This window comes from Ictidomys tridecemlineatus, chromosome 7, assembly GCF_052094955.1.
Source record: "Ictidomys tridecemlineatus isolate mIctTri1 chromosome 7, mIctTri1.hap1, whole genome shotgun sequence".
NCBI lineage: Eukaryota > Metazoa > Chordata > Mammalia > Rodentia > Sciuridae > Ictidomys > Ictidomys tridecemlineatus.
In genome coordinates, this window is record NC_135483.1 from 169236112 (window position 1) to 169257967 (window position 21856).

Sequence of the window (21856 nt, forward strand, 5' to 3'; positions counted from 1 at the left end):
TTAGAGAGAAATCTGTGTGATTCTCTTCTCTCTGCTTCTCTGTCCTGGACATTCAATCTGCACTGGCTTCCCTGGACATCCTGCACCATGTCCTCAAGTCACTGGATTCTGCCTCAGTGTCCCCCTCCCTGTACCACCATCTGGAGGCCTTCTCTAGAAGCAAGCTGGGGCATTTGTAGGGTTCACCCCCATTTGTTTTCCATCTCTTAGGAGTTGCTGTCCTTTGTTGCCTGACATCTCATCAGACGAATGCCATGATTTCATGTTTTGTCTAGTTTTTAACTATTTCTAGGGGATTATAAATCTTTTCTCTTTTCCTCCATTTTGACCAGATACACAGGTCCAACCCTTGTGTATTAGATAATACATATATTGCTTTTATGCTCAGAGAGCTTTGTTTGAATTTAGTTTTTCTCCTCTTATGGTCATGGAAGCAACAACCAAGCTAAAAGAACTGAAAGTATTGGAAGTCTTTAAGAATGATGTCATATTCATAGAATATCTAATAAACATATTTCTTCATAGCTGTTTTTCAAATGTCTGTCAATAAAAATGATGTACCCCAGGGTAGGCTGGAAGGGAAATTTTCTGAAATCTTTGCCAGTAAAAGATTTACCTTATTATGATTTTTCTATTAATTTATTGTTTGTAAAATGCCTGATTTACAAGCAGGTCTAATCCTTGTCTCTTTTACTTTTTTCTCCTCAGTGCCAGATGAAAGCAAAGTTCATTCATTGGCTGGACACCGATCTGGTAAGAAATTCCTTGTATCTGCCTTTCTGTTCCCTTCCTGGAAATCCCTGGCTGTGTTTTAGTAGCAGTTGGAACCTGTTTCTACCCACCAGTCACTGAAAGGCTTTCTAATTAATACATGAGATGTCTCTGACTTCCACAAAGATGAATTATTGCTTGGCTGTGTGCATAGTGGCATAATGCATGCTGACTCAAAATGTTTGAAAGGAAAGAAGAAAGGTTTCCAAAAAAAAAATGATTCTAAAACTCCAAATCTGAAACTGTGTGCTAGCTGAGCACTTAAAACAAACAAAACATTGTAAAGAAAACCAAAGAAAGTTCAAAAATTCTTTCCCACACTGACTTCCATATTAAAACGGCAGAAGAGAGTTCCAGAGTAAAAAAAAAGATGTTCTCATTTCTTTCTCCTAAAAGAAAATTAAAAATTAAAATAATGTTTAAAAAATTTAATTATTTAATTTTTAAATTTTAAAAAAATTTAAAAATTAAATAATGTTTAAAAAATATGCAGTTGCTTGTCATCAAAAGGGACTGTGCTAGGGATGATTGTTATCCTTTTATCTCTCACAAATGAGCCCCCTTTATGTTATCTGGGAAGTCCACTTGGGTCTCCTAGGGTCTTGGTCTTTCTCCATCACGTGTGTGGCATCTTTATGTCTACGTAGCCCTTCATTGCCAAGAAGCCTGCCTTCCTTCCTGTGCTCTCCCTTTGGCATCAGTTATTCACTTAGCTGCAAAACTTAAGAGCTGCTAAGCTAGCAAATACGTCAGTAATTCCTTTCTTCTAAGGGTGCATGATTTGGGACAGTGCGTGGGGGGGGACGACATCCATTTGACTCTTAGAATTGCCATTCCAAACACAGAAAGAGTTATAATATGTTGGCATCCCTCCGTTTCTGAAACAAAGAAGTCTTCCCCATCACTGAGTGTCTCTGTGTTTATGTGCCAATTACGTTTTCAGCAGCAAGTCGCCTGGACGCCTCATTACCTCCATCACGTTCCAGGGCAAGATTATGATTTTTTTTTTCCTTTCTTTTCCAGATTCTTTAGTAACAACAGCAGGGAAGAACTAGTTCACAACTCTTTTGTTTTCCTTTTTTTTTCCTCCCACTTTTTCCTAATAAAGAATCTAAAAGGTTAGATCGCTGTAAAAGAACAGATTTCCATGGAGTGTTAAATTGACACATGCCGCATGTTTATATCATCTTCTCCCATTAAATACTACCATTAAATACTTCCATTAAATATTTTTAGGGAACTGGGAAGAAAATTCTCATGGCCAAGGAACCCCAAGGGTAGCCTACATTCTTTTCATTTGAAATACACAGTCCTACATATATTAATAGTTGTCTTACACTTGTTAATACTTGAACACTAAAATCTTTTTGTGTACTGGCATAGGATTCAATGAAAAAACTTGAAGCTGTTTTTAAGAATATTTTATCAGCTTGATTTGTGAAAACTAGCAAATAATCATCTTTCTGTCTAATTCCAGGAAATTGAAACACATTCTAATCTTAATTGATTTCCAAACAAGTTACTGTTAGCCAGTAATTAAAAGTTATTGTCACTATTTCTGAGATCATTGTTGTCTTAGCATATTGCTGTAATGTTTTAGGTAAATTTAAATGATATGTCTTTTATATAGTATGATATAGAGTATTAATAAAGAACTATTCTAAGTGCAAACTTGAAATAATAACCTTCCAAATTAAAATAAAAAATTCAAAAGTGGCAAAAATTTAAAGCTACTACATAGCACCTTCACTTTCACTGAGAGATAGAAATAGAACCAATCCTCTTTATATTTGATGAACCATGCTATTTAAATACAGTAGATGTTTTATTAGAGATTTCTTTACTAATGTACTGCTATTCCAACATTCCCTGTTTTTATGGACTTTTATATCATATCAATACATAATTGAGTTTGTCACTGGGTACCTGTGAAACTAGTAAAAATACTAAAGAACAGTCAGAAACTTGATAACTTGGATCTAAAATGGCATGTAATGAGGAGAGCTAACAATAACCTAAAATTCTATAGTCTAGTATGACATTAAAGGAGAGCATTCTGTAAAACATCAGACACTTTTGAGAAAATATAGAATATCATTATAGAAAAATGTAAGACTAAAATTATAAATTTCTATGCTCCGAGAATATACCCTCCCCCAGTTTTTTATATTTCTTTATTTTGGAAAATTAGTCTTAAATTATAATGATCCTCAGGAACTTATGCCTCATATAAAATGCAGATCCCTTATATACGCTACACTGCATTTATGCAGGGAAGTTTTTCATCTGGCTTTGGTGAGGGGACACAGAGCAAAGGATTAAGGGTCCTTTTAATTCTGACAACCTCTTTCAGTTACAAAATAATGTTTAAAAGTCACCTAACATATAACTAAACTGTCTATCTTCTAAGGTGGTCTGTGATCACTAAACAAGTTACCAGGTTGTATTTTACCTTGCAAAGTTCTATGATTCTACTTAACTCACCAGTGTTCAAAGGGATCACTGAACTTTTTGTTGCAATTTTGTTTCTTCTTCCCCAAATCTTTAAGTAAAATTCTATTTTTTTTCCTAAGAATAAAACAGTGCTCTCTCTCTTTAATGTTAGAAATGTGGGCAGCTTCAATGCAATCTAAGACTATCAGAAAGTTAAACAAATTAAATTGTATGTGCTGACCTAAATCTATCATCCATCTTCTTATTCAGGATGATATTCAACATTTTAATAAATTCATGTGAGTTGAAATTTCTTCTGAGTCAGCTACTTAGTGTGTAGAGGGCCATTTTGTGCCAGGTTCCATCTGTTTGTCTGGTTTGGGCACCTCCCAAATTTGTGACAAGGTTTTTGGCACCTTTGCCTTTTTCCTTGGCTTAATCTTTAAGTGGTTTATTCCTTGGAACTCTGATTAAATCAGAGGCCCAGGTAGGATAAATCTTTCTAACATTTTTGGCCCAGAATGTAGTGTTCCTCTCACCCCTTCTGCAATCCACCCAGGATTTTTGAGATTCCTCTAAGATCCTGCTATTGGGCCTCCCCTAACAGTGCATCCCATCTCATTACACAGCACAAGGAAGACAGCACGGTAATTCTCCTGCTCATAATCTTTTAGGGTCCTCCTCCCCAGAAGGGGGATATGTATATCTAGGGAACAGTGGACCCAACACAGGGAAATTAGAATTAAAATGCGTTTGGTTCAGTTTCTTTAAGAAAATCACAAGTTTCAGTAAGCCTTATTGTATTTCTAGTCTTCTTTTGGGAAACCAAAAATGTCTTTACCCTCTTTCCCTGTCTAACTAATTAAACAAATCTTAGAAATGCAGGGAGGGGGGAAAAAACAGAGAAAAATATTTTTTAAACAACAAAGCCACTTTTTTAAATGAGCTAAATATTCTAGGGGAACATTAGAAGACACAGAAAATGACATCAAATTTGGCATTTGATTTTTTTTAAATTATACTTTGATTTTGGTAATATTCAGAAACAAAATATGCCTGAGAGGGAGTTCAGGCATATTTTTGCTTTCTGTATACTGAACTGGCAACTAAACTAATAGTTCAGTGCTCTTCTAGAGTCAGTCAGAAAGGAGTTATAAATTTTACTTTTTTTTTTCTGTGTCATCTTCTTTTTTAGTTGTTTTGATTTACTGCTTGGAACTGTTTTAATATGTATTGACTGTCTGCAGAGATCTTTGCTGACCCAGCTTTTTAAGAGGATGCAGTACTGAAGGAAGCCACTGAGTTCTTCTTTATGGGCTCTGACATATTAATTAGCAAAATGGACTAAAAAGCTTTCCTATTTCTGTTTTAATTTCTTATGTTCTCAAACACCTGTCTATATAGCTGTAAAACAGGCAAGTCTGTGAAAGTAATGGCTGGCAGTAAGTCCAGACCTTTCCTAAGGCAAGTTTATCAATTCATGAGCAAGCACTTATTAACACTCTCAGGGTATTTCTACATATGAGGTGCCTTATAGTCACCATGTTTAGTTGATATCCTGACACGGTTTACTGATGCAGAAATAGAAGCTAAGGGCATTTAAATATTTGATTTCTCAGCTAGTCACTGTTGGGTTAGGATATAAACTCAGATGTTGTGTGGTAGAGGTAGTACTTTGGGGCAATTCATGTTCTACTAGCACCTACCTAAAACCCCAAATCCCAGGAACTGGAAATATAGGAGTCAGACACAGTGCTTACATCTAGTTCTAGTTAAAAGTTCACACACACACAGAGACACAACAAGAAACCTGATAAATTCTTATTTGTCTTTTGTACACTCAGCTGGCTGAAACAGAAATACAATAATTATAAATTTCTACTAGACTCCTGCAATTCAGTGAGTATGTTTGAGAAGGATATCTAATATGGTCATTCTTGCCTTAGTTTTCCTATGTGCATGTACATGTGTATGTATATATGTGTGTGTGTGTGTGTGTGTGTATGTCAAGTTGAGAGACATATGAGAGAGAAAATGTGTGTGTGTTATCTGTACATTACAATGAACGTGCGAGTAATATCTTTCTTCGTAGCAAGCTTGAGAGTTTAATGAGGAAGTTGCTACTTTGGCAGACCTTCCCTTCTTCTTTAAATGCAATGTGTATAAACTTCAAATCTAGACAGTTTAAATGTGGCCTGAGAAGTTTCTGGATCTTTGTAAATGGATAGAACTTTTAAAAACATCCATCATTTTACTATAAGAGCAGCAAGTTGAGTGAAATTTCATAAATTTTATTGTCTTAGTATTCCATGTTTTAATAAAATATCAAAATTAAAATACTCAAATAATGGAATACAAACATTGTTCTTTTTTTTGTATTTGAGTCTTCTAATTGGTTTTCTATTTTTCACAACTTTATGGTTATTGCATAAATAATAGATATTGCATAAATAGATGAGGAACTACAATTCTATTATTAGTGGTTAGTGCACTTGAACAGTTTCTTTGTTGATTGGTTAAGGTAATACAGCATAAGGATCTGTATGGACAGACATCCTTCCTGGGTAACCGTTAAGCTTTTGGCATTTCTTATGTTAGAAAAACATTGCTTTAGACATAGGAAATGTATTCTTTTCTCACGTACTCAAGCTTTGGTTGGCATTTCCATAGGATTCAGGAAGTTATCATAAGATGATTGGCAATACGTCCAGGGTTCCTTCTATACAAACTTGATTTTCGAGCAACCCTAGTATTTCTATGTTGCAAAAGATCACCGAATACTGTCGTCTCTAAAATTTAGTGAATCAAATTGAACTAGAAACAGTATTTTTAATAAGATTCTTTACTACTCAAATATAAAGAAGGTCTGTGCATCTCTGAATTTCATGAGTAGATAGAGACAACATTTCTTTTTCCAAATCAAATTTCAAAATTAATTATTTCATCCCACTCCTGTTTACGAAATGCCCACTCTCTGTAGCAGATATCATAGTAAATGCTAGAGACATAAAGTGAAATAAGATGTGGTCCTGCCTTAGAAAAATTGTTTATAATGTGGTAGCAGAGAAAGAATATAAATGCCTGATTAATATCTGTCTGATACATTTGTGCTGAAGAGCACAGTACAGAAATCTCCAAGAGGAAGGAGTGCCGATCCTGTGTGGGACTGGGGGCTGGCTGTCATGTGTCAGAATGGAAGTGCTTCCATAGCTGGATTTCAGAGCCAAATAGAAGTTGGAGATGTAGAAAAGGCCAATGAGCCAACAGATTTTAGGCATATGGAAAGTTATGAAAACATGAAATATCAAGGTATACTCAAGAAGCCATAAGCAATTCAGTGTGACAGGAATATGAAGGGAGACTGGCAAGACACCAGGTTGAGCAAGGAGGCACAGATTCAATTATGAGGAAGTTCTGCCAAATCCAAGAGTATGGTTTTATCCTACAGGCTCAGGCGCTAAACAGGTTTAACGAAAGAGTAGTCCCTTTTGTATTCTGGTAATATCAATCTGGTGATTGCAGGGACTTGAAAGAGCCAAAAGTGGGTGGGGGCAAGGTAATATGATATGTGCAAAAGTAAATTTAAGTGATTAGAAATGAGAATGGAAAGAAAAGTGAGAAATATTTAGGCAATAAAGCCTTGAGGTTTTTTTTTTTTCCTTTTTAACTAAACAGTGGGTGAGTGAAAAGAAGGTCTAATATGATTGTCAGTGTATCAACTATTGCTGCAGCTATGCTTCATAATAAAACCAATGGTAAACATTTATTTCTTGGTCATATAGCTTCAGGTAGGCTGGTATTTGCTGGTCTCTACAGTATGTGGAGTTAGTTCTAACCCATAGGTTAGATCGGGTTTTCTACATGTGTCTTTATCCTATGTGGACTGGTAGTTTCCTGAGGCAGGTACCTTTGATACCAGAAGTGATAAGATGGAGATAGGGGAGAGAGAGAGAGCAAAACCATGAGCTCTTTGCTGTTTGCCTGTTAAGTGACATGTTTGCAAAGGTGGTGGAGGTCAAGGATAAGCAGGAGAAGAGGCAATTCATATTCTACCGGCACCTGTGGCCAGCTGGGGGGAAAGAGTAGGGATTTTGCATGAGGGTAGAGGAGCAATGTGCAGGGAGTAGGGATGAGAAGTAAGGAGAAATTGGGGGCCCCTCTCAAAACTGACCTGCATGGTATGGGTGAGAAGTTTCAGCTGAAGGGCTCCAGGGGAAGCAGAATTCTGAGTGGAGAGCTAGATTTCATTTAAGGCTGAAAGCTGGGGGAATTTTAGAAATGAGGTAAAAAGACTACAGTGTTTTGTCAGCCATGGAAAGATGGTCAGACTCAAGAAGGCAAGTCTGGGATGGAGGGGGAAAGTGGGATAGGGAGTCACACTGAGTACAGAGTGTTGTATAGTTGGCAGCCAGAAAAGAATAGATGACTGGGTCTCATATCTTGGCAGTGACTGAGGGTAGCAGTAGTGATCAGCCGGGTTTGTTTAGATGGTTGTGCTGCTGCCAAGAGAATTAGTCCTAACTTCTTTGATGAATAGAGAAAAGGCTTGGGTCAATTTAGACTCAGTGGTGGCCTGGATAGATTACTCCTTATAAAGTTCTCCTGTCTCTGACAAATGAGGATACCAAGAGTTGAAAAGGAAATGATCCCAAGGTTATAGAAGGTATGAGAAGGTGCTGAATTTTTCACTAGATTTAGAAATCGAGAGGTAACTGTAAATGGAGTAAGTTTCAGTAGAGTGTAGGATAGGGGGAAGAAGCAGCTTGAGGAAGAATGGAAAATGGAAATAGCATAGGTGATCTTTCATGAAGGCTAATGTTGAGAGAGAGAGAAAAATGTATCCAGAGAAGATAAGAAAAGTTGTTTTCACTCTTTTATGTTACGTTGTTAATGAAAAACTCTGCAACACGCTGAGAGAAAAGAGATACTAGTGAGGGAAGGAAGAAACCAGAGAGAGGACACTGTTAAAAAGCTAGAATTAAGAATACAGCTTTGTAATAGTTGGCCTTGGAGAGAGTGAGCCTAAATGACAGGAGAATGCCTGTGGTAAGGATAAATTTGTAGGTAAAGGGGGTGAGAAATTAAGGATGAAATTGGTGTCATTTTTTCTTGATAATCTCAAGTCTATATTCAATGACACTATAGGGTGGCCAACAAGCTGCCCAAGAAGATAAGTAGTAACATATAATAGGTATCCATGATGGGAAATGTTTAAGTCATTGAAGGAAAATTGGGTTGAAAGCTAGGGGTGGGGGGGAATATATTCCACACATACACACAGACACACACACAGTTACACTAAATTCTAGGATTGGGTTGATAGATAAGCTACACTTTTCCCAAACTTATGTGTTTGGGAAAAACATTATCTCTTGCAATTGTATTTCTAATTATCTATTGAGGTAGATCACAGAATGTGATCAACCAACTTCTCCTAAAGACTAGACTGAGGCTTAGAAAGAGGAAAGTGAGCCCAAGCAAAGGCCCAGCTGTTCAGCAACAGAACTGAGGCTCAGACGTGATTTCTATCTCACCAATCTCTTTATTAATATAATTGCTGCTAGTTTTGCCTGATTTAATACTGAAAATGATAATTTAAATCCTCAAAATTTCCCCCAAACTCAGCATAGATACAAGGAAGGTAGACTAATTTAGCACAGCTTGTGTTAATTTTTTCTTTAAGCATCTACCATTAAAATTCATCAGAACTGAATAAACTTCCCAGTACAAACAAAAAATCTGTATTTTGCTTAAGATTCACCCAGACTTTGTAACACTCTATTTATAGTTTCTATTCATCATACTGTTTACTTTATTGTGGCATTATATTCCTTTTCCCTTAAATATAAATGCCCAGGAAACATTACTCTGAGTTCCAACAGAATTTGTTGATGTCCAACAGCACTGAAAAGCTCTCTGCATTCAGTCCTTTGGGGGTTTTATGTGGGGGCTTCATTACACAGGCATGCATGACTGATTGCATCATGGCCACTGGTGATCAACTCCACCTTGGACCCTCTCCACTCCCCATAGATGGAGTAGTACTGAGAGTTTCAACTTCTAATCACTTGATTGATTCCCTGATAGTCAGCCCCTATTCAAGGACTGTTTAGCAGCTGTCTATTAGGGTACAGAAAGGCACACCATTTTGGAGATTCCAAGTGTTTTAGGAACTGAGTGCCAGGAAGTGGGATATATAAAAAGTACATGTGTCTTTTTATATATCCCAGTCCCTAAGATTCCTCTCAGATAGTTTTTTCAATCTCCTTTGGTTAGTAGTCACACTTCCCTTACCCCATTAATATTCCCAAGGCTCACCCTTTTCTCATACAGATAGAAGAACTGTTGTTGACCACAGAAAGGGTAGTGGTGGGGGCAACAATAACTCATTTAGTAAGCAAATATTTATTGAACACCTACCATATGCCAGTCCTCTGTGTCAGGTACTACAAATAGAGCTGTGTAGAACAGGGATTCTGCCCTTAAGATGCTCATAACTGCAACAACAGGAATGCAAACAGTGGAAATACCATGTGCTTACATATAAATGCCAATTCCTAGAGAAAGTAAGAGAGGTTAACTTTACTGAGAAGGAGGATTAGGGTTGGGGATCAAGCAAACCCTCTACTTTATCTATAATGTTTAAATATTACACTGAGACTATGTTTAATGTACAAATCAATGAGTTCTGAGTTTAAAATTCTAAAAACTTCTTGTCTATATTTTAAAATGACATAAAATTTGTATTTATCATGTACAACATGATATTTGGAAGTGTACATATGCTATGGAAGATTAAATATAGAAATGCATTGCCTTCCATAATTGTCATTTTTGTGGTGAGTACCTTTAATGTCCTGTATCTTAGTATTTTTCAAGAAAACATCATCTCTAACTCTAGTCACTCAGCTGTGCAATAATAGATCTTCTGAACCCATTCCTCCTGTCTTAACTGTAAATGTATGTTCTTTGACTAATATCTCCCCAAGCCCCTCCTTTTTTAACAATTTACAATGTTTAAATATTTCAAAACATGTTTAAACATAGTAAAACATCACTTGCTGAATCTAACTATAGAAATATACAAATGGAAAGATTTTGCATGGGGTCTGGCTCAGATTATATACAGAAGAGTCATGGGAAAGGGACAGTTTCTACTTACTAGAGGAAGATGAAAGGCTGACTCCCTGAGTTATATATATGGGGAACCCATTTGAGGTGCTGAAGTATTTCAGGGAATAAGGGAATGAAAAAAAAAGGCTTAACTATGAGACCCCTCATTTATGGGTCTGGCAAAAGAGCTATAATGAAAAACATATTTAGGGAATATTAATCCCCCCCTGTCAATTTTTGGTATCCTAGAGGGCAGGAACTTAGTCCTTTAATTTATTTAATAAGGCACTGATGTGATGCCATGTACAAAAAAGTTCTTTATTTTAGAGGTTCGTAATGCCCAACTGTATCCAATAAAAGCAGACTTACAATAAGTGAATGATGAATATGTGAAAATGAAAGAGAAAACTTTAAGCAACCTAGATTACTTCTTGCTAAAATAAGCAAATGCAAATTCATTCCCATTGCTGATAATTAGAAACCACACACCCACACAAAACAACATACAGATTCCACCCATTTAAAGTAGAACAAAGCCGTTCAAAGTCACCTTCTGAACAGAAACCCTTTTATTAGCCAGTTAAAAAAAGATTATATAGTTTTTCAAACCAAGCAAACCAAACCACAAATGGGAAAAAAGAGATGATTTTGTAAAACAGTATTTATTATCATTAGAAGTTGTTAGAAGTATTTAGAAATACTGGCATTCAACAGGTGATGGAAGCCTTTTCTTTCTGTACTAATAGGCTCCAGAGAAAATGCTACTGTTGGTTGATTTAGTGATCTGGCATTCCGTGACCCATTTTAAATGTTTTATATGAACAAACATTTTTTATTTTAATAAATTACATATTTAGAGTAATGTATATTGATAAAATACTACTTTTCAATTTATAAAACTGGCATTTTTTTCTATGAAAGTATAAATTTTTTTAAAGAGAGAGAGACAGAGAGAATGAATCTTTTTTTTTGTTTTGTTTTGTTTTTGTAGATGGACACACACAATGCCTTTATTTTTATGTGGTGCTGAGAATCGAACTGGGTCTCGCCCGTGCTAGGTGAACGCTCTACTGCTAAGACACGATCCCAGCCCCAAAAGTATAAATTATTTTAAAGAAAATTGGAAAAAAAAGAGGTATAAAATGCTGTATGAATATGGCAAGACATTATGAAGTACTAATACAAATTGCTGGCCAGTTCTGTAAGTTTCCATCAGCACTTCTATAGTTTCTGCCATCGTGCTTTTACAAAAAGCTCAAAAATTCTGATAAAACATGCTCCACTCTGAGAATTTCAGGACATGTGATATTCATCCTCCGGGTCTTATTTCCTGTCTGTGGTCAAATGCCTTCAATTCTGATTAAGCAATGGCTTCCTTGGTAGAAGAAAGATTCAGAGTTTCACCTATTATTGAGAACTTCTCTTAATCAGGTCTAACTTGAGGTATGTTTTCAAATATGCTCTCCTAATAGCCCATTGCATCAGAGAGGGAAAGAAGAAATATGAATTAACCAGTACCTCTTTATGTGTGCCTAAAAATCTTACCAAATTCAGTCAGCCTGGACTTTTCACTTTCTTTCTTCCTCACATTTATTCCATATTTTAGTCAGAGTATCTTCACTGTGATATAAAGACCTGACAAGAGCAATGTACAGGGGGAAAAGTTTATTTTGGCTCACTGTTTCAGAGTTTCAGTTGCTGGTCAGCTCACTTTGAGCTCTGGACCCAAGGTGAGGCAGAACATCATGGCAGAAGGAAAGCAGTCAGAACACGAAATAGAGAGCTCCGCTCACTAGGGACAAAATATAAACCCCAAAGGCACATCTCCCAGTGACCTACCTCCTCCAGCCACACCCTGCCTGCCTATAATTACTAACTAGTTAATCTCTATCAGTGGATTAATCCACTGATTAAGTTTTATCTCCAATAATCTAATCATATCACCTCTGAAACTTCTTACATTGTCTCATACATGAGCTTTTGGGGGGACACCACATAGTTTAACTAAAGCGTCCAGCAGGAGACCAGGTGGATGCCCTGGCTTACTTCTTCCTACTCTTACCCAAGCCACCATAACCTGGAGAACTTTAGTAGGAGTCTTCTAACTGACTCATTCTTATCCTTTTCCACACTTCAGAGTCCTCATCTCCTCACAGGAGCCAAAGAAACCTTTGGAAAACGTGAATCAAATTATGTATCTCACTTATAATTCTCTGATGGCTCCCCATCATTCATAAAGAACAATCTCGATTTCTTGGGGTGATTCACAAGGCCATGCCTTCCTGCCCTACCTGACCCTCTAGCCTTGCCACTGCTGTGTCCTCCTCCTTCAAGGCAGTTGCCTGCTCTATTTCTCAGATGGTTCAGCTTGTTCTTGTTTCAGGTCCTTTACATAAGCATTCCCTCTGCCCAGAATGATCTCTCCCTACATTATGCAGCTGATTCCCTCAGTCTGAGTTCTAATGTAGTTTCTTCAAAGATCTTCCCTGATGTCTCCAGGTAAAATAGTTAACCAACAAGAAGTAAGTTCCTATTACTATCATACTGTCTTAACCCTTACAGCTCTCTCTCTTGAATGTGAGCTCCTAGGGCAGAGGCTTTGTAGCCCCAGTTTAAGAGCAATGTCAGAGGCTGGGCACAGTGGCACTCATCTGTAATCCCAGTGGCTAGGGGGCTGAAGTAGAAGGATCAGAATTTTGAGGTGAGCCCCAGCAACTTAGTGAGACCTTTTCTCAAGATATAGAAAGGGATGGGGCTATAGCTCAGTGAATTGTAAAGGACACTAGATTCAATCCCCAGTACAAAACAAACAAAAGCAGTGTCTGTCATGCAGCACACATTCTTTACTCTGTATTTGCTAGCTCTCCTTTTAAAATTTTCTTAGTTTATTTATCCTAATTAGTTATATATTACAGCAGAATGCAATTCAATTCATATTACACATATAGAGCACAATTTTTTATGTCTCTAGTTGAATACAAAGTAGAGTCACACCATTCGTGTTTTCATACATATACTTAGGGTAATGACGTCCCTCTCATTCCACTGTCTTTCCTACCCCCATACTCCCTCTCTTCTCCTTCCTCCCCTTTTCCCTATCTAAAGTTTGTCTGTTCCTCCCATGCTCCCCCCACCCCATCCCCATTTTGAATCGGCATCCTTATATCAGAGAAGACATTCAGCCTTTGGTTTTTGAGGATTGGCTAACTTCACCTCAAATTATATTCTCCAACTCCATCCATTTACAAATACATGCACAAATATTAAAATGCATAAAACATTAAAATTAATAAATAACCCAAGGAATAAAAAAATAAGAAAGAAAGCAAAATAGAAAATAGTGCTAAAATTAGAAGAAATAAGAAAAGCCAGCATATTCTCTTTTGCTTGTCTTATTTGAAAGAAGGATTACATATTGACTAATTTTAGAATTTGTTTAGTATGTATGATAAAATCAAGTGTATAATTTTCAAATCAATATAAGAAAAATGGAACTTAAAAAGCAATTCATCTTAGAATGACAAGAAAGAGAAAAAGAATCACTAAAATAGTTCAAATATAAAGCATAAAATAAGATGATAAACATAAATCTAAATATGCCAGAAATTGCAATAAATGTAAATGTGCTAAAACCCTAGTTACAGTTCAGATTGTTGGATGGCATATCAAAACAAAATCCAGCTATTTGTTAGGATAAGATATAAATATAACGCATAAGGACATGAAAAGTTTGAAATTAAAGACACATAGAAAGACAAATTGATAAAAAGAACTAGCAAAGTATGGAGATTCCTTGGAAAACTGGGAATGGAACCACCATTTGACCCAGCTATCCAACTCCTCATTCTAAACCCTAAGGACTTAAAAATAACATACTACAGGGACACAGCCACATCAATGTTTATAGAAGAATAATTCACAGTAGCTAAATTGTGGATCCAACCTAGATACCCTTCAGTAGATGAATGGATAAAGAAAATGTAGTATATATACACAGTGGAATATTACTCAGCATTAAAAGAGAATAAAATCATGGCATTTGCAGGTAAATGGGTGGACTTATGCAAATATTTATCAATTTCTTTTCTCATTTGCAGGTAAATGGATGGACTTATACAAATATTTATCAATTTCTTTTCTCAGCATTCTTTTTTTTTCCTTTTCATTCTCCTTTTCTCTGGAATCTTTGCTTTTTTCTGAAGTATGCACTCCAGGTACCGCTTAATGATAGTCTATTGATAATACTGTTTATCAGAAAAATGCCTTTTTTCTTGGCATCCAGTTTTGCTTTAATGTTAAGATGAAAGTACTTTGAAGATGTTGTTTTCTATTGGCTTCTGGGTTCTATTGTGAAAATTCAGCTATAAGTCTAATTGGCATCTTTACTTATGATTAATATTTTCTCTCCAGAAATTTTTAAATTCTCTTTGTCTTTGATGTTCACTTTCACTGTAGTCTAGATCTTGGTGTAGATGTTTTCTGGTATTACCTTCTTGATATGCCTTCTATGGCTTTCTATTAAATCTTTTATCCCTTCTGGGAAATTATGTCTACTAATCTGCCTGTTGCTCATTCTGCCTTCCACTATGGAACTCCTACTTACTAATATGAGTATTTAGTACATATATGTTATACCACACTCTGCTATGTTCCTTAAATTCTCCTTCATGTTTTTCTATTTCCTTGAATCTGCCCTCCATTCTGAGTAATTTTTCTAGATCTTCTAGCTCCCCTTTGGTATCTGTTGCTTTTATGTTTTGCTCACTATTATCCATGGTGATTTTTTTCCTTGTGAGTTTGGTGACTTCTGTGCAAGAGGTCATATTTTGTTGAATTTAGTTTATGAGAATCACAGAGAGCCTCACTGGCATGGGCTTTTCTCCACAGAGGGCTTAAATGTGCTTCTCCCCGAGGTGCTAGTAGGTCATTACTAACTTGGGATCACTTTCATACAATTTCTTGGCTCGCAATTTAATTGATGGGGAGAAAATGAATTTTATATAATGCCTCTAAGAAGTAAATCTCATGGTGGCAAATTCTCAAAGATGGTGATTATTATTGTGTTTTTTAAAATTATTGTTTTTCCTATCTAATGGCAGATAAGACAGATATTTTTAGAGTCCTTTTGGTGAGGGAAGTACTCCAATTAGTGGGGTGTGTAGGGTTTTCCAACCCATCCTTTTTTACTAAGGTGGAAGTCCACTTGAAGGTCATTGCTTGAATTCTACCATCCTGTATTTGACTTCCAAAATACCTCATCACACCAGCTCCTCAAGCTTCAGATTTCCCTGAAAGGCAATCTCCGACTTCAAGCGGCTGTTACCAACCATCATTCACTCATGGTTTCTCCCTTGTTCATTTTTGTTTGTGAAAGGACTCAGCCTAAAGATTTCCTATCTTTTGCTATGAGAAAATCAATGCATTTAAATGTATATTTGCATTATCCATGGTCAATTCATATTTTAATCACCAGAATTTTGAGAATTGATTGTCATTGGAAGCAGAAATCTTAAGTACAATAATTGTTAACTAAATGAACGAATGAATGATCATCCTCCATAAAGGGCTAATTCAAACAAACTATTGGACCTATTGCAGATGAGAGAATAACTGAAATCAGACATGGCTTAGTTTTCACTGGATCTGAATCACTTTTAACCAGACAAACAACTTAAAATACTGCTGAGATATATGGAAAACCATATGACATAGGAACAAAGTGGGGGATGATGTTCATAATATCCTGAGAAAGTTTGAAATGGAAAATTCCCTTTAATAAGAAACCACCTAATAAAAAGTTCTGGTTATATTTGTAGTTACAAGCTATGGTTTATTACTCTGTCTAGAGATTCTTATAATGATTCATTGTTATAGGAAGAAATAAAATAGGGTTCACAAAGGAGCTTTTATCAGATTATAATGTGCCCTGTCGTAAAGCAGGGGAAGAAGAGGCTTATCTAGCTATTTGCTGTCGCCACCATCCATGTGGGCTATCATGGATCAGATACTGATTAGAATTCTTTTTGAACTTCTAGATTGCTCTTCAGAGTGAATTCCTTGTCATGACCAACTGAAGAGTAGGGCATAAGAGAGCTGCTTGATAAGTTCTTCAGATACTAAAAAAAATCAAAACCAGTCCTGTTCATTTTAACAAAAGCTGGTCTCCCCCATGACCTCTTATTTGAACCAAATGATCTTTGATTTTTCATCTTTCCTGAACTCCAGAAATCCTGATGCTTTTGTAGAATTCATGTGGAACTTACCTGTCATGAAAGATTCATGTTACCATAGAGAAGGTGATGAACTGGACCAAGGGAATGACTTGAGAATTTGGATGAAGCCTTCCCATGTCATATTGCTGAAGAGCTACCTTTGCTTTAGGGGTCTACAAGAGTTGGTGGTTCTCTAGGAATGAAAATTCTACTTTGGTGAAGTACAGTAAAAGAGATGATGTCTTTGTTGCCTGTTGTGATGAAGAAATCAGTAGACTTTTTTTTTTTCCTTCTTTCCCTGTGCCTTTTATCCTTTGTTTCTATGAATTAGAATTTCCGGGCATGTCATCCAGGGCTGGCATGGCACACACAATGCCCTTGACTCCAAAGAGGTTGTAAAGTTGGATCATTTCTCAGTTTATACATCTGCCCCTCTAGCTTGCATGTCAGAGCATATGGCTATGGCAGAGTGGGCAGATTAGAAACCACTTCCACGTCGTTTCCAACTATGAGGGAAAGGAAGCACCCTTTCTCAAATACCATGAAGTTGTTACTTGAGTGTTGAAAGGTCATAGGTAAAACTATTTTCTTATGAATTGTCATCATTGAGTTAAAGTGTATTCTCTACATTGTAGACATAGAAGCCCTGCTAAATGCTACGTGGGAGGGATGCACAAAACAGAAAATCCTGACCTCTGTGGTTAAGGAACGTACATGTCACTTAAAATGACTGCAGTAGCATCATAAATAGGAACAATTTGGGCTGATCTGTTTATTGATTTACAATATGTTTATTTCTCAGGTGTAATTATGATTTTCCTTATTAATGATTCTTCTATATGCAGATATTTTTTAGAGCCATCAATTCATTTCAGAGGATTTCAGTCGTTAGGACTTCTTGCAAAATTTCAGACATTCAGAATTCTGGAAACCTGGCATAAAATGCTACCCAAAGGCGGTACAGGGCTATTGAGGCTCAAGGTATTGCTGTGAGGGTGATTCTCTATGAATCTGGAGAATATCAAGAGTAAGGAGTGATGAAGGAAAAACGGCGGATAGTACAGAAGCAAAATGTATTGTCTCTCACTTGTGTCCTGAATTCACCCCCAACTTTTTCTTCCAAAGCCTTAATCAATTAATGGCTCTTTATCTTCCATCTTCATACTCTCCCTCTTCTTTGGCTCCTTTCTTTAATCCAATGAGAAATAATCAAGGTGAAAAGGAGGTGGTAGGGCGAAATCAGAGGAAGTATTTGGAAATAGAGAGGAACATAAGCAAAGGACATACATACATACATACAAAGTAGTGGATAATAGTTAAGTGTGGTCAGGAAGTATGTCCTAGAAACCTTGTTTTTCTTGCTGAGAAGTTTAATTTTATCATTTAAATAACCAAGGAATGACAATCTTAAAATGAAAATCAGACCATGTTACTTCCCTTTATAGAAAGAAGCCTTTAGTGTGGAACAACTAGTATCATCATGTAGATAGGTAGGTAAATAGGTAGGTAGGTAGGTAGGTAGGTAGGTAGATAGATAGATAATAAAGAGAAACTCCATTATACTTTATGCCATTTAAGAAATTAATTCAAAGTAGTTCACAGATCTAACTATAAGAGCTAAAACCATAAAGCTTCTAGAAAAAGGAAAATTTTTCAGTATGAATTAATCAGAACTTCATAAAACACAAAGCTATGAAGTATAACAGAAAAAATAAAATTGAACTTAAAATTTTGAATGTTTGCTCTTCAAAATATTCTTTTGAAAAATGAAAAGGCAAGTTACAGAATGAAAACATTTGAAAAACCTATACACAAAGGATTTATATACAGAATACGTGGCAGTTCTAAACCCAAGGAAGCAATACTTAAAGATAAGCAAAGGACCAAATAGGTTGCTAAGTTATCGTAGGTAAGCAGTAATGAGATGTTGAAGTAGACCATCAGAATAGGATAGAAATAGTACATGTATCATTTAAAAAAAAATGTTGCAGAGATGGTTATATAGGACTTTCCTATTTCTTATATTTAGGGACAAGTGACAGAAAGACCCAAAATTGACCTGAAATTTTTGATTAAAAGATCACAAGAAAGGTGGTACCTTTAATGGAAAAATCAAACCATGAAAAAAGCCAGGTTTTGAGAAATAGTCATTTGAAAATACGAGTCTGGGACTCAAAAAAGGTCAGGTTAGCAATATAGAGTTAGAAGTCATCTGCATAGAGGTGATAGTTGAATCTTGGATTTGTCCACAAGATTGCACAGATTAAATTAAGTAATAATTCTTTAGAAGAGCTAGCAGCCATTAATTCATTTGGTTAACTAAAAGCCTGAGATGAAGGCAAAGGCAGTTACTAGAGTTAATGATCAATCTCATTTTTGCTATTATCATGTTCAGTGGTTTGAAACAACTAGGATTTTTCTCTGAAAATTAACAGCTGTGTGGAGATGCAGAGTTTCTAGCAGATATAAATTTGATACCAAGTTAAATCAATTTATGTATTTATGGTCATAGGGGAACTTAAACACACAAATGAGATCTTTGTTCAGGTTTTTTTTTTTAAATTAGTGGAATATGGGTACATAGAAGTCATTATGCAATGAAATTTGCACTGATTTTTATCAATATAATCTTATGTTTTTTTAAAAAATGTAATTATATACTTGCTTATCGTATTAGTTGTCTACTTTGATCAATTGACAAAAGTCAGCTTGTGCACATATTTCCATTTAGCAAAGACAAATATTGAATGAATGATGATATATTCTTTCTAAAGTAGTTAATGATATAAAGATACTGGTCTTTCTTTCAGTTCTTGTCTTCAGAGATTAGTAGACAAATTTTCTTATTATTTGAAAATACTGTTTTTACATACATACATACAAGGTACAGATTTGTAAAGAGTAGCTTCATTATACCTAGTATAGTGTGGTAATTCATGCTATGCATACATAAAATCATGAATTTTGGTTTGCATACTCTTTTTATCCCTTTCATACTAGGGATTTAACCCAGGGGTGCAGGGTTAAATCAGTTACCATTGAACACAACCCCAGTTCTTTTTTTTTTTTTTTTTTTTTTTTGAGACAGAGTCTCCTTGCTTATGGCATTGCTAAATTGTTGAGGCTAGCTTTGAACTTGTGATCCTCCTGCCTCAGCCTCTGGAGTCAGTGGGATTATAGGCAGATGCTGCCATACCTGACTTGGTTTGCATACTCTTTATGCTGTGTTTATTAGTATTAATGCTGAAGTTTCTATAAATAAATAAATAAATAATATCTATGGTGAAATGAATTAAGTAGTACCAGGAGCTTGCTGCTTGCTTCAAGATAGATTATACTTCAATTTTTAGGCACTAACAGTAATTGGTTCTGTGCTATTTGCCTCAATTGTGTGGACATAGTGTTCATCACGTTCTGTGTCAGATGTATTTATAAGAGGCTTAGACAAAGCAAAGACTCTCAAGAATAAGGCCAAAATATCTTTTCACACATGGCCTTTGGGGAGAATTGCAGTTGTTCACTTTCATGATGGGAGATCTGATAATCATCTTTAAATATTAGTAGCAATCTGTGATTGCTTTTGCAATTAATGCAAAAGATTCTGCAGCTTTTTTTCTTTTTTGAGTTTTAATTTGCTGTTGTAATTTTAATTTTTTTTTTCCACATAAAATTGGATAATTTCTGTCATACATGTTAGGGTAGAATCCCTGGTGCTTTTTGATTGACCACTTTCAGTACTGCTACTGATGTATTGAGACTTCACTGAAGACGTGTTCAGTGTCTTATGTTATTTTGATGTAACTTTATTGTATTCACAAAAAGGAGAAAACCATCTCTTACAGGGAAACACTAGTAACAAAAGAGATATTTTTATTTTTTAATTAATATTTACTGCTCTTTTCAACACTTGATATTTTGCTAACTACAGTAGGCACAAATCATATACTTGTGTGGCAAAGTTAAAGATTATTTAAATCTTTGGATTTTCTAGTAGTGAATTTTATCAGATACATATTATTTTAAATTAAATGAGCTATCAACTAAAGCTTAAAAATCCTTCTGTTCATGCAGATTGTTATTATCTTGAGATTTTGCCTGTGATATGATGCATACATCTTGAGAAGGTCTTTTATTTTTATTAAAAATAACTTGCACATCCTATAAGGCATCATTCATAAGACTCATTAGGAACATCAAACCAGAAAATTAAAATATTTCTTGTGCTCTAAGATTATACTATCATATTTCCTTGCAAATATATAGCTTCTTATCCAAATATGCTTTGCCTTTTAGACTTCCACTTCAGAAAAGAAAAAATAATTTTTGATTAAATATCTATTGATTTAATGTCTCCCAGTCCCACCAAATAGGGTTTATCCAAGACAGAGAATACAGTTACCTCTAGAATAAATGTTGACAGCTGGAATAGCATTTGGCGACTAATTCTGGACACAGAAAGTTTGCTGAATTTAGAATAAAAAGTAAAGTGAACACTGTTTCACTATTTTATCTAATTCAAGATGCAGTAGTATTTTAAAGAAACAAAATAATGAGATGGCAGCCCTGTATAATAAATAAATGAAAATGAATTCAGTAGTCTTAACTCTATGTAAATATTATAGGTCAAAAATATAAATTGGAGTTTTAATTAGAGTTAGGCACATACTGTGCTAACCTACAGTACTGAGAGTTAACATGTGAGAAGTACTTAACTTAGTGCCTAGAGAGTTAATATGTGAGAAGTATTTAACTTAGTACCTAGAGCACAGTAAGTTCTCAGTCAATAGGAGCCTTGCCTTTGTTTTTGTTTACTGTTATTTTCCATCCCATCCATGTGTCTCCCTTTACCGTTCTTCTTTATTTTGCTCTAATTTCAAGAAGGATGATTTTGGCTTAAGTAGATTTGAACTGCTGAGTCTATTCTTCTGTCCATATAAAGATTCTTTTAATATTTGGCTCCTGTTCAGCCATCATCGAAGAAAAAAAGAAGTGATGTGAATGGTGATGTTTTCTTTGCTAGAGTACCTTGGACCCATAATTTTCAGTCAGGTTAAAGGGTATGAATAATTTTCAATGAGACATACCATTTTTCAAGTTTGTTTTTTAATTTCCCTTATAGCCAGGGCCAGTAAAAGTAGTTAAACAAAAAATCCTTATCCTCAATCTTAATGGCATTAAAGAAGAAAGAGAAACAAAGGGAAGGAAAGAAGGAAGGAAGGAAGAAGGAGTGTAATGAAGGAGGGAGAGAATTCCTCCCTCAAAGTTTAGAATACCTGTAGCTACTTTTCTAGAATGTTCTTTTTACTTTTCACTAAAACCCAGGTTAG

The 21856-nt window shown here is 35.6% G+C and overlaps 1 protein-coding gene across 2 annotated transcripts in view; it reads left to right on the forward strand.

Annotated features, from left to right (window-relative positions):
- Window positions 1-21856, forward strand: part of Pard3b (par-3 family cell polarity regulator beta) — a 978588-nt gene that overhangs the window by 628833 nt on the left and 327899 nt on the right. For both annotated transcript variants that reach the window (XM_040294778.2, XM_005335090.5), the window contains exon 16: window positions 709-753. In XM_040294778.2, coding sequence (XP_040150712.2) covers window positions 709-753 — 45 coding nt within the window. The remainder of the gene's footprint in view (window positions 1-708; window positions 754-21856) is intronic.